Source organism: Hippocampus comes, unplaced genomic scaffold (assembly GCF_001891065.2).
Source record: "Hippocampus comes isolate QL1 unplaced genomic scaffold, H_comes_QL1_v1.1 scaffold276, whole genome shotgun sequence".
Taxonomy (NCBI): Eukaryota; Metazoa; Chordata; class Actinopteri; order Syngnathiformes; family Syngnathidae; genus Hippocampus; species Hippocampus comes.
The window spans coordinates 1,079,449-1,093,396 of record NW_017805074.1 but is presented as its reverse complement, the minus strand read 5'-3'; the positions used below and the strand labels follow the sequence as shown (position 1 = coordinate 1,093,396).

At 42.3% G+C, this 13,948-nt stretch overlaps 1 protein-coding gene across 1 annotated transcript; it reads right to left on the bottom strand.

Annotated features, from left to right (window-relative positions):
- Positions 1-2,769: 2,769 nt before the first annotated feature.
- barx2 (BARX homeobox 2) lies at positions 2,770-12,521 on the bottom strand. The gene is made up of 4 exons (XM_019865012.1): positions 12,106-12,521; positions 6,900-7,218; positions 3,809-3,893; positions 2,770-3,433 (listed from the first exon to the last, which is right to left on the bottom strand). The coding sequence occupies exons 1-4, from the start codon at positions 12,290-12,292 to the stop codon at positions 3,125-3,127; spliced, it is 900 nt and encodes a 299-aa protein (XP_019720571.1). The 5' UTR covers positions 12,293-12,521; the 3' UTR covers positions 2,770-3,124.
- Between the last annotated feature and the right edge of the window lie 1,427 nt (positions 12,522-13,948).

Genomic DNA, 13,948 nt, shown 5'->3' with positions numbered 1-13,948 from the left:
TTAGAAATCATCCATGTCCGGTGTTTTGCACTAAAAATACACTTTACAGCATTCTTTGCTCTGCATGGGGTCAGAGTGGAGCCCTTAGGCGCATTACAGGCCATCCTGCCGGCTGTACCAGATAAAGATGATAAATGTCAACTCACAGAGTACTTAAATGCGTACTTGAATTTATTGCAAGCACAATGCGTCTTCAAAAGCTTTATATGGCATGGATTGATGCACCCTGACGCTTACCCCGCCGACTGTCAAAGACCGAGATCCCGGATACAAGCAGTCGAAATGAGTTTCCTCTGCAGGGTGTCCGGGCTCTCCCTGAGAGATAAGGTGAGAAGCTCGGTCACCCGGGAGGAGCTCAGAGACAACGAGAGGAGAGAGATGAGGTGGCTCGGGCATCTGTTTAGGATGCCTCCTGGACACCTACAGGGTGAGGTGTTTTGGACATGTGCAATCGGCAAGAGGCCCCAGGACGACCCAGGACACGCTGGAGAGACTATGTCTCCCGGCTGGCCAGGGAACGCCTTGGTATCCACCAAGAGGAGCTGGAAGAAGTGGCTGGGGAGAGGGAAGTCTGGGCTTCCCTGCTAAAGCCATTGCCCCAGCGAGCCGACTCCGGACAAATGGTGGAGAATGGATGGATGGATGTATGGATGGATGATCTCGGTCATGAATCGAAATTAAATAAATATAACAGCCCTCCTGTAACAACCGATCGTGGCTCAACTTCAGAAAACAGGTGAGGTGTGATTGGTCACTGCCCTGAGCTGACCGAAAGTGGCAAAACGGCCGGCCCCTTAGGTGGCCAAGAAACCAGTGAAGGCACATGGAACAGACTGTAAAGAAAAATTTGGGGTTGACTTCCCCGTTAAAAACTGGAAGACACAAATGTTGTAATTTTTATGCCATTCATCTGACTTTGTTGTAACTACCCTCAAATTAAAGCTCAGAGTTTGCATTTGAAGCACTACTTCAATATTTCACTTTAAATCCATTGTGGAATGATGAAAATTGTGTTAATGTCCAAATATTTGTACAGATGTGTCCATCTGACTGTATGTCGTGACCTGTGTTTTTGCTGATGTGGTTTTTGATTGCTTTTGATTTGGTCATGCTTTCCCTCTTTTCCGTTTCATGTCTTGTCTGTATTGTTTGTTTTTTGTGTGCAAAAAAAAAAAAAAATTGGAACCATAAATAACAAAACAAAAACAAAAAAAAAACATTGATCCATTGTGCTGCTTCAATTGGATTTCATGAGAACGCTTGAATGTAAAAACAGAATTCTATCAATGAAAACTCCACAATAACACCATGGGAAGTTTATTTGGTATCCATCACGCGCATTTAAATATATAAACACACAAACCTTAAAGAAGGGTAATGAGTTCAGCAAACAAGCATTATTTACATCAGAAAAATACTGCATCTTTCATATGAAACAATTGCAAATACCTGTGTTGGATTCTTGATCAAGCTACAAAAATGCTTGCAAGGCAGAAAAAAAAAAAAGCTTTTGAAACAAAGTCAGTCACAGGCAGTTCAAGACAGCAAAAGCCTGCAGTCTGAAAATGCTTGACACTTTAAATGTTACTGTTTATCTTTGGCAAAGAGACTGTGATTTATTTCCTTGGAGAATCTCTGACAGCTTAAAAGTTCCTAATAGCTTTTAAGGGAGAAAGAGGAGCCGTCCTGGCACTGCAAGAGAAGTCAAAGATCCCGGACAGCGGCAACACTTGACATCCAAACTATTTTAATAATCCAAATTTCAAACAGCAGTTAAAAATACAGTTGTATACACATATAGATATCAAAAGGACCATATATCTTATAATTTACACATTTCTACACTATTTGCAGGTACAACGTCGACCGAATATGTACTGTAAATCTTCCGGGAAGAGCTCAAATGACTAGTTTGAAATCAACTTTCAAATATATTTGCTTCCCTCCGAAACCGACAAGGCACTGGAGCGTTTATGATTCTTTGGCAGTGAAATAACGCCTGTAGCCAAAGTAACATTTTCTGACCATAAATGACAATTCTCATTGGCAAAGAAACAGATGTACTTTTACATGATTGGTCCACTCGTGACGCACCGTCCGAGCTGGACCCGAAGGTGGACCAGAAGAAGCTCTCTCCGAGGAGTATAAGAAGCCAGACAGTGCTTAACTCACAAGTTGCGTTGCAGTTGCTACAGTTTGGATTACGATAGGAATCCGGTCAGCCCTGCATAGCATTTTTCCTCAAACTGCAAGAAGGTATTTACACTCAGCAATAATAGAGTAGGCGGCCCGGTAGTCGAGTGGTTAGCACGTCGACTTCACAGTGCAGAGGTGCATTGATTCAATTCCAGCTCAGGCCTCCCTGTGTGGAGTTTGCATGTTCTCCTCGGGCCTGCGTGGCTTTTCTCCGGGTACTCCGGTTTCCTCCCACATTCCAAAAAAACATGCATGGCAGGCTGATTGCACACTCCAAATTGTCCCTCGGTGTGAGTGTGAGCGCGAATGGTTGTTCGTCTCTGTGTGCCCTGCGATTGGCTGGCAACCGGTTCAGGGTGTCCCCCGCCTACTGCCCGAAGACAGCTGGGATAGGCTCCAGCACCCCCCGCGACCCTCGTGAGGATAAAGCTGTACGGAAAATGAATTAATGAATGAATGAATGAATAATAGAGGATGTAAGCCTCTGATTTTACTCCCACATTCCTTGACTTGACAGAAAATGCTCTCGCTGTTCATTTATCTCCCACATTCTTTGATGACATTTTTTTTTCCCCCTTCGGAGACATCAGCTCAATGGACCTCCAAAAGGCCACGTATCACGGCATTTGCTTTTTCTTTGGCTTTTCTGAGATGCCACCACGGACGGACCGAGTGCAATGAGAAGAACAGAATTCGGTTTCATACAAAGGACGAAGATGTGTCATCAAGGGAAGTTGACATCTTTCTTGAGTTGAGAGAGAAAACAAATGTTTTGGGTTTCTATTCATTAAGTGTGTGTTTTCAACGCCCGGAAATGTGTGTCGGTCTTCTGATAGCACAACTCTCCTATCTGGCTTCAGTGATCTTGAGGCACGATTTGTTTGCAGGCTTCGAGGCGGGGATCAGTCTTTGGTTTTGTTCTTGTTACTTAGCTCTCTGCGTGTGTCTCTGGGGGCATTAGGAGAGGCATCACCCGATCAGCGTCCTCCGTCGCGCCGGCTGTCTTCTGACATTGCGGAGCGGAGGTGGGCGCAGAGCTTACAACTCCAGGATCCGACGGAGGCGCCGTTTCTTCTCCGCGAGCCGGTGCGGCATTTGCCTCTGTCTTTCTCAGCTGCTCCTCTTCCTCCTGCTTCAGCCTGCGCTCTTCAGCTTCTATTTCCTCAGTGGTGGGAATTGAGTTCTTCTTGGGTCTGCCTTTAGGCTTGGTTGGCGCCTCCTGACCGCCTTTGAGTACCTACAAATACACACGTCATCTATGCGGATTGTTCTTGTCATGAAAGGTCAAATTTGAAGCTGAGGCTTTTTTTTTTATCTGTTTTGTAATAATGTTTGTAAGTCTGATGAAGTACATGTTGCTGAATCATGTCTTTTCCATTTTGGATGCCACATGAAGCAAATGTGACAATGATCACTGCATCATGAACTGAACTGGGATGGGTCAATCGTTTAATTGGTGCACGCAGAACTATCCAAATTGTTTCATGACTAACCTGTTTTATTTACATCATTTCCGATGGGAAAATTGGATTGAAACTCTACTTGGACAGTCGTAGCATATATCATATTTGATCACTTCCCACCGTCACAAATATATGATGATGTCACTCACCATCTTCTTCCACTTCATGCGCCTGTTTTGGTACCATGTCTTCACCTGAAGCTGTGTGAGTCCAAGGGACTGTGCCAAATCTAACCTGAAAGAAAATTCAATGATCACAATTGCTGAATTAAAAAAACAAAAACAAAAAAAAACAAATAAAAACCAATAAAGTAATGCTCTGTTAAGATTGACACTGTTACTCGCCCTTTCAGTTAAGAGAGTCATTTCTTTCAGTTGAATGTGTTGATTTTATTGCTCCAACCAATCGCGCAACTGTTTTCAAACACGCTGCCTTTGGATCAGGCATCAAAGCTGGCAAGTTAGACGCTTCTCACATCTGCAGTGTTTGAAACATCTGCACCGGGATCTGTAATGTAATAAGTGGCTGTGTGGAGAAATAGTGAATGCATCCACCACATGTGCTTGGTCCATGACTAACAAGGCTACTGTCTGGCATGTAATCTGAGAGCCTTTCATTTAAGGGGAGAAATGCTTAGCTGAAAATGACATTTCCTCTTGTTCTACTCGACTCAAAGTCTCTCGGAAGCAGGAAATCAGAACAATTGTGTGTGTGTGTGCGTGCGTGTGTGTGTGTGTGTGTGCGTGTGCGTGTGCGTGCCTGTGTGTGTGCGTGCATGCATGCGTGCGTGTGTGTGGTATTTGTATACTGCGTCCAAGTGGAGCCCAAAAAAAAAAAAAAAAAGTAATAAGTATACGACGAAATACCTTACTTAATGAAGGCTCTTTGTTTTGCAGAGACAATTGAATGCATTTATGTACTAACTACTTCCTTTGGGGCTGTGACTAACCGTTTAGTCTTGGGTGTAACCTAATGTAATTATTGATGCTGCCTCGAAGCTAATGACTGCAGAGGGATTGTACAAAATCATTGTCTGTGTTAAGATAAAGAGTCCATGCGCTTGGCGTAAAAATGGACAGAACTTCATTTTCGTGCCGGGGCAAGTCTAGTTTAGCATGTTTGAGACCGTCTTGCCACTCAGTCGGCCTTTCGGGAAACCGATCTGCTGCGCCCCCGATGCACCTGACGAATTGTTCGCAGGAATTCGACGACGCGCGATGTAAAAATGGCCGTATCTTCCTTTTCGTCCCAGGGCAAGTCTAGTTTAGTGTGAATTTGGTAGACCGCGCTGCGTGGTGATAGGGCGTTTTCTATGACGGTACAGTCCCCCGGCACACCTGTTAATTTGGTGTAAAAAATTTTGGGAGAGGCGTGGTCCACACACAGAAGAACGCACGATCTTGGGTACACGGTGGTCTCTGCCCATGTCAGATACACGGCCAACGACATCATTCGCAAGGCGAGATCTCGCAGTTGACCGATATCGAAGCACTTTGCGTGCGGACCCCGGCGAGTCCATTTCTGCTTCCGCAATGTGCACTTCCACCGCCCAGATTTGAATGGGAATGACGGGAGCCGCTTTCATTGGCCTGTCTCCCACAACAGCGCAAACGCCCCCAAAATAGGGCCCTCAATGAAGATGTTCAAACAAAAGTGAATTTATTTCTTACCTATTCAGCACAACAGCAAAACAATATCACTGATAATAACATTGAAACTGTAAAATATTATCATTTTAAATTGTGACCTTTCATCACCCAAGCTTAGACCTTGTGGAGTTTCTCCTCATGCAAATCTTGAAGAACCAATTCCACATATAAGCAGGTCTTGCTTTTTCTTAATTTTTTTGGGGGGATGGTGAAAAGGAAAACTACGACGCTAACCATTTAGGTGGTACCGGAATGTATTGCAACATTAGAAAGCGGTCCGCGCATCTTTGTCCTGGCTATTCAGTACAATATGGCTAAGACCGCTTGTATGCAGTCACAATAAGGACGATAAGTACACCATTTAGTGAAGTAATGTTTCGATACACTGTATTGGCACATCAAACGTACCGTGCGGTTCTTATGATGTGCTTATTCAATTTTCACATCAGTGCTGGAATGCAATATGATTGTCAAGACAAAATGTGGTCCAGCCATGCGTAAACAAAAGGTTTTTGCTCACTGAACTGTTTTGCTGTTGGCGATGTGATTTAAGAGGAGAGAGGGTGACTTTTCCAACACCTCTGGCCAAGTTAAAATAAGATATAAAATATTACACAAAGGGATTTTCCCTCAAAGATTGGATGCACTTTAATAGATTTGTCAAAATCAATTTTCAAGCCTGTATGGAGGCAAGAATAGAAAGGTGTGGTGTTGTTTTTTTTTTTTTTTAGATCTCTCCATCCGCCAATCTAATGTTAAAATATTGCCGAACTGTACATCAAGGCCCAAACACTGTCTTATAAACAGGATAGCACTCCAGATTTGTTCAAAAGTAGCATAGTTTACATCATTTTATTGTTTGAGGCTAAGTGCCTAGTATATACACCTGCACGTGTTTCAAAGATTTGTCGTAATTCACTTTAATACATTTGCTTGCATTGGCCACAATCCCTTTTTTTTTCATGAATGTGATGAATTGTGGTTTTTTCCCCCCCCCCCCCCCCCAACTCCATTTCTTCTTTATTTTACCATAAAAGAGCTCCGGGGTGAACACATTACTCTTGTCTGAACTGGAATCCTGAGGTAATATTCTGGCTTGGCCAGAATTCACATTACGTGAGACATTCCCCACAGGACAAATGTTAGCTTAACTGTTGCTTGATAATTGCGTTTGCGGCTTTGTGAAGCTGTGTGTACGTGTTGTACTTTGGAAATGTGCTCGATGCCAGGTATTCATCTTATCAAAATGCCACACGTGAGTGATGCTTATATGCCAGTGGAAATGCTCTTGCATCACACACACACACAAGAAGTCGCCTTTTGCATAGAAATGAATGCTCAATTTTGATTGGCACCTTCAGCAAAGTGTATAACGTAGCCAGCCAAGTGTAGAATGTAGATTTATTTAGGAAAAACAAACAACCACTTTGTACTGTGTACTTTGATAGTGTAGCGGTACACTTGCTTGACTTTGTAGCAGGCAAGATGGAATTGGCTTGCAACCAGTCCTTGGAGAACTGTACAAGTGAGAGCGTGCGAACAGCCTCTTATTATTCTTATTCTTCTTATTATTATTATTAACTCCACCGACCTGTCAGGCGTGGACAGGTACTTCTGCTTTTGGAACTTCTTCTCCAGGCCCATCAGCTGCAGCTCCGTGAAGATGGTGCGGCTGCGACGGGGCTTTTTCAGGCGGGGGGTTCCGCGCTCTGTCTCCGAGTCGCTGCTAATGCTGAGGGGCGTTTGGCTGGGCGACGGTTCGGAGCCTCGGCCGTGCTGCGGCGACAATAGCGGGAGATGGGGCGGAACTCCACCCGAGGATGGAGGTGTGTGCGGGAGGTGGCCTGGGTGGCTTGGAGGCTGCCGTGTGATGACCGAGAGGAGTGGGTAGGCACGCAGTGAAGAAGAACCTGAGACAGCACACACACACACACACACAGAACAATGTAATAAACACTCGAGCAACAGATGAGAGCAGGGTTACTGTAAGTTTTCAGGAGGCTCTTATTCTGTTATCGACCGCGTGTAATTGCTCAATTATTAATTGCCCAGCGTTTTCTACGAAGTGTTTTACTCTTGACCTCGCTCTTCTAAAGGGCGCTGACCCCTATGACGCAGTCTTGTGTTTTACACCACTCCCCTTGACCCTTCACATGAATGATTATTTTGCAGAAGATGTTAAATACGATCAGATGACACGTCGGATGATGTACACGCACACACTGAAGCAGCTGTAAGAAAATCTCAAAAAACACTGTCCGATGCAATGAACTCATTTTACCTCTCTCTCTGTGTCCTGTGATCTTTCACTCTTGTGTGCAATCATGCATGAGCACACATTGTCAAATTTGCCCTCTATCAGAGCACACAGAGCAGCGAGACGCCAGAATCAATAAAAAGTAACACTTGTCTGGAGCCAGTGGGAGGGAAGGGAAGAGGGCGAGCATGAGGTTTAGCCGAATGGATGTGGCGGGTCAATGAAAGTCATTGTCACACGGTATCTGCCAGAAACATCTTTATGACCTCACGACCAACACAATCACAGTCATCCACCAAGCAAAATGAAACTTTGCGACTGTTGAGCTGATGAGATGAAATGTGGGCACGCGCACTTAGACAAAGGCGGTACAGTGCCAACGTGTCGAGAGGTTCTGGGTTTGAATCAGTGTGGAAATTGCAAGTTTCTCCCCTTGCTAGTATGGTAGTTTGTCTCTATGTACCAGCTCAGGGTGTAGACTGCCTCTTGGCCAAAATCAGAATGCTCCACCTCACCCGTGACCCTTGTGATGACAAGCCCAAGAGAATATGAATCAGGAGATGGATTATATTCACACATACACACACACAGTCGTGGCAGGTGAAAGTCATGTAAATCCCCCACTTATCCACCAACGCACCAGCAACGTGACATAGAATCTGACTTTTTATGTTTAAGTGTTCCGCTTGGAAGCCCAAAAAAAAAAAAATCAGATGACGAATGGTGGCACTTAGAGGAAGAATGAGCATGCCTTGTCTTGCGCCGTTGTATGTAAGGCCTATAAAGATGCTTGCATACCGTATAACCTGCACAGAAGTACATGACAAGAAACAAGAGAGGAAACGTGATAATGGAAGCTGTCATGAGACCGTGCATTGTCCATACAGGCACATACTGTACACTCTATGGGGCACACCTGCTTGCTCTCTACACGTACGCACAAACAGACACAGATGCACACATGAACACAAAGAGGCACTACCTGCAGTTGATGATGACATCATGTCAAGGTGCTGAGGTCAGGTTAATCCTACAACCTGAGATTGCTGCCGTTACAACAGGCCTCGACAAGATCTTTTTTTTTCCTTCTTTTTTTTTTTTCATTTGTGCGCACAGCTACTACTTGTATTTTGTCACAATGTGTTTCTGACTGTGAATCACCTCCGCTGACACTTACGATATCAAGTCATAACCATATGAGTTGTAATGCTGCCGAGGGTGTTGAATGGTACAAGGGGGATTTGATCCTGGGTAGGGGTGGGCAGGGGGAAGGGGGGGTTACAAAGAGAAGACATTTTGTCAGCAAAGAGCTTGACGTTTAAGTGGGAGGCACACAAAGAAGGAGCAAAAGAGGAGAATGTTAACGTCGCCGGTGACTTTCCACTGACAGCATACGAGCTCGCATGTGACACGCTGTTGACAAGCTCCGCGTCCTGTCAATAGGCTACAAATAAACTGTTTAAGGAACTGCAAAGAGCACTGGTGCAACAGATACGCTTGATAATCAAGGTCGCTATGTAAGAAATGCTTATGGTAACCGTTACGGCCAAGAATAGATCAAGACATTCAATTTCCATTTTATTAGCGATACTATCAACAACATTTCCTCCATTGGACATGCAAATACTTGTTAACTGACTGTTCTTACAAGAATTTAGAAGGGAAGCAAACAAAAAGCACTCTGTTACATTTGAACTTGACTATTTTCCAAGAGTACAGTCGAACTGCAAGTGTATGCCTGTTCGACGGTGCCAAAAAAGCATGAAGGCTCATGAGCTGACGTCATGTAGCCGAGGTATTCATATTTTTGTAAGTCATTCAAACAGCCACCCAGAATATCGCCATCCAAGAGAAAAACATGTATTTTCAAAATGTGAGTTTTTAGTTTTACCAAGAAAAAAAAATGGTGGGGGGTTTATTGGTATCGGGGTTTATTGGTCGTGATTAAAAGTAGCATTCTTATATAATCAAACTATGTTTTTTTAAATTGAAAACAGTTTTGTTCTTGTTTAAATATTTTGGTGGGGATTAAATCAATATTCACTTTGTTACATTCAATTGCTCTGTAAAAAAATGTTTAAAAAAATCCAGAAAGATTTTTTTTTAACTTTTTTTGGGGGGGGCATATAAAATTAAAAATACATTTCCTTAAAAGCATTTATCTCCAAATGTTTGACCTTTTGTAGACCCCATTAAATCCTTGTCAAAGCAGGCTTACATATAATACCCCTTAGATTAATTTTATAATTTGTTTTAGTTACTTTTGGTATAATGCTAAAACGTAATTTACATTTTATGGCATTTTCCCAGTGCAAATTTCTGCTTGAATTCAAATATTTTCTGCAATATTTTGTGGAAACTATTCCAATGGACGCCAGACGTCATGCTCTATAAAATGCATGAAAGTGCGGCATTAAAACACGAATATGTTTATCTTAATTTATGAATTGAATGATTTAATTCAGTTACCCCCCCAAAAAAAAAAATCATTGAAAAGTAGCTGACTGAAATCATGTTTGATTTGAAAATCCTAAACCTGCATGGGGAAAAAAAGCAGACAGTTGTTAAGCAACTTTCAAACACAAAGCTCTGTGTCTCAAATGACTGAATAGCTCAAGTCATTTACTGTTGTTGATTGTGTGGAAATGGTTTGCTGACTGAAAAGTTCGTGTGCGCTGGAAATGGGAACAGACAAGCAACCCATAAGCAACAATTGGTGATCCGCTCCGACTGTTCTTTATGGCACCCGTGTTCTTTAGCGACATCTGTTGGGAGTAGGTGGTCATGACATCCATCAAGTCCTCAAATTCAGTGCAAACTTTCACTGCTGAGGCCCACGTCAGCCTGACAGCTTCTATATCAAGCGCTAAAGGTAATAGATGTTGAAGAATATAGTGTGTCTCACACCCCAGCAGCTCCAAATAAGTGGGCACCGTGTTCCAGTGCCCCAAAGCAGGTTACTCTATCCATCGGGGCGGTGTGGTGCCAACCATAATGCCCTCCTGCATACACCATATCACAGGGATGAGAGGATCATGACTCCTATTTTTGTATCTGCCCTCGCCCCACAAACATCACCACCCATCATCACCAGCTCTGGCATCATCAAGTTCCACTGGTTATTATTTCAGACTTTGGAGCAATTAGCTTTAATGGTTAGTGGAGCCGGCAGTAGCCTTGGACTGCATGGAAGCTATTAAGAATATCCCAGTTATTGAGTTATTCTTGACATATCTATCTATCGATATCTATCTATCCATCTAAATGTGTAATATGTGATAGAGTGTTACAATCACTTCGGTATCTATTGTCACTTTGTCACTATTTTTCAGAGTTTACACGATCAGCAATGTTAATTCGCACACCGTTTTCATTCATGAAAAATATCTGTCCGAATAGGGGTTAGCAATTCCGGTTTCACACGTCTCCCTCGTCCGACATACCTGATTCAAATGATCAGCTCATCAGCCAGCTCTGCAGAAGATGGAAAATGCCCAGTTATTGAGTTATTCTTGACATATCTATCTATCTATCTATCTATCGATATATATCTATCCATCTAAATGTGTAATATGTGAAAGAGTGTTACAATCACTTCGGTATCAATTGTCACTTTGTCACTACCCAGTTATTGAGTTATTCTTGACATATCTATCTATCGATATCTATCTATCCATCTAAATGTGTAATATGTGATAGAGTGTTACAATCACTTCGGTATCTATTGTCACTTTGTCACTATTTTTCAGAGTTTACACGATCAGCAATGTTAATTCGCACACCGTTTTCATTCATGAAAAATATCTGTCCGAATAGGGGTTAGCAATTCCGGTTTCACACGTCTCCCTCGTCCGACATACCTGATTCAAATGATCAGCTCATCAGCCAGCTCTGCAGAAGATGGAAAATGCTCCTGATCATTTGAATCAGGTGTGTTGGAGCGGGGAGACATCGATAACATCCAGGATACCAGTCCTTGAGGACCAGAGCTGCCGGCCCCTGTGTTTGAGGTTTCATTAGGATGTAAAATGTCATTTAAAACTTGCATGGAAATCATAGCTTCGTTAGATGCTCTGAGCTACCATTCCAAAATAGAACTTTGAATGTAACTTACAAAAATCATCAGCCGCCCCCTAAAGCACAGGGGATGCTCAAAAGTATACATGGTGTGATTTATAACATCCCCAAATGGGTCTATATGACAATAAGATAAATTATATAAAATTTAAAAAATAGGGTTCAATTGACGGAATGCAATAGAAATTATGATTATTACTTTGTAGTAGGTGCAGTGATTGAACACGTTTAATTGCAAGTCTTTCACATTTTGAATCAGCCAAATGTCGTATTACACACGTCACCTATTGCATTAAATCAGCTTTTGTCAAAATATTAAAATATAAAAAATATTAAAAGTGGCCTACAGGATGAGTAAAAGCACGCGTTAAACTGGCCAAGCGCTTGAACCGCAATTCGGCCAAACGCTTCAGCGTTTCCTATGAATAAATCAGGTGAGTTCAAATGCATATTTATTTCTTACCCGAGCAAGAGTGAAGAGGCTTGGGTCGGACGACGAGCGACGGGCACACAGAGTAGAGGGAAAACTTCTCAAAATAATCACAAGCCTCCTTGGAGAGGATCTCGTCGATCATGAACGTCTTGTAGCGTCGCCTGGCAGCCTTCAGCTGGCCAGGGGAGGAAAGCCTCACTTCGGCTTGACAGTGCATGCTGGATCCCTGAGTATGAAGGAAGGCTCGAAACAAGTGCAAAGGAGACTCGGGCGGGGAGGGCGACAAGTCAGACCACTCCGCTACACCACTACGACTGCTCCGAGCATTTTGCGGTAAGAAGATTCGTTGGAGATGAGCCGATTGAGACCTGCACGGACTAACATCCACTTGTATATAAACAGACACAGCTCGTTCTCTCTCTCTCTCTCTCTCTCTCTCTCTCTCTCTCTCTCTCTCTCTCTCTCTTTCTCTCTCACGCTCCCTCCATCTGCTTCCGCCCTCCTCCGATAGACTGCCGCGAACGAATGAACCCAATAGCGGACGCTTAATACCATTCATTTCACTCGCTCCTTTTTTTCCCCCCATTTTGATTTGGTGGAATTGAAATGAAATAACCGAACCCGCCCTAACTTGTTTTGTGTAAATTCCAGTTGAGTTAATTTACGTTTTGTTGATTTAGTGGACTGTGATTCAATTTAAAAACAATTCTGCCATGACTAAACGATCAGCGTTTTTTGACACTGCTATAAAAAAATAAACAAATAAAAGTTTACAGATTCGGTTGTAGGTAAGTGCACTGTTAAAAACGAGGAGTGTTTTTAATATATTATCTCTCCTAAATAATGAGGATTAAATCAAGACTGAGCATAATTATTCTTTTGTAATTTTATGGTAGTTTTGCGATTTTCTACAGTGAAAACGTCAACATATGTTAAATATAGTATTACAGGATTATTTTGTGAAAATAAGGTACACGTTAAAATAATTAACTATTCAACACAATAATAACCAAATGATTTAAATAACCATTATTTGAATCGTATCGTTTCGTTTAGAATAATAATTATGTTGTGTTTTCACGACTAATACAACTGAAGGATAAAATAAAAGTATCCAGAAAACAGTCTTCATTCAGATGTTCGGATGTGGTTCAGCCAGTTTTGAGGCTCAAATGACGGAAAAGAGGCTCATGTTAAATGATTTTGAAGGAATTTTTTTTCAACCAAACGTGTTTGGCATTCACATTGTTTCAACCGGTTTTCTGTTCGAAATAATAATGCAGTGACTTGACAGGGTTTCTCATTTTTAGAATAAAAGATAAAATGAATGCATGTTAACTTTATGTTCTGCATGCTGACAAGTAATGAGAACGGCAAGAAATTGGAACGACTCTACACAGAAAGAAAACTGAACTGTTGCACCCCTGAGCACTGCAGTCAAACATAAACTCGGTGGTGACTTCATTAGCGACCCTTGTACAATACATGTACACACAAAAAATACCGTGGCAAATTAAATTGACATAAACATTTTCTTTCTTGGAACAAAAGCATCCCAGTGGGTATTTGATGTCAATCCAACATCACAATGACATCAACTGATTCATAGTAATGTTGAATTAGACTCATGTACATGTGTACCCAATGATGTGGCCAGCAAATGTGTAGTAATTCAAATGCAACAGGGCAAAATGTATTTTGGTCCACCTGCACCATGTAATGATGCAAACCACCATACAAAAGTAAAACTAAAAAAAAAAAATATACACTCCTCACAAAATAAGCGCATTATGCTTGATAGTTTCATTAAATGAAACTCTTTGTTTATGACCTGCAAATAGTCATTTCACTGCATTTGGCTATCAGCTACCAG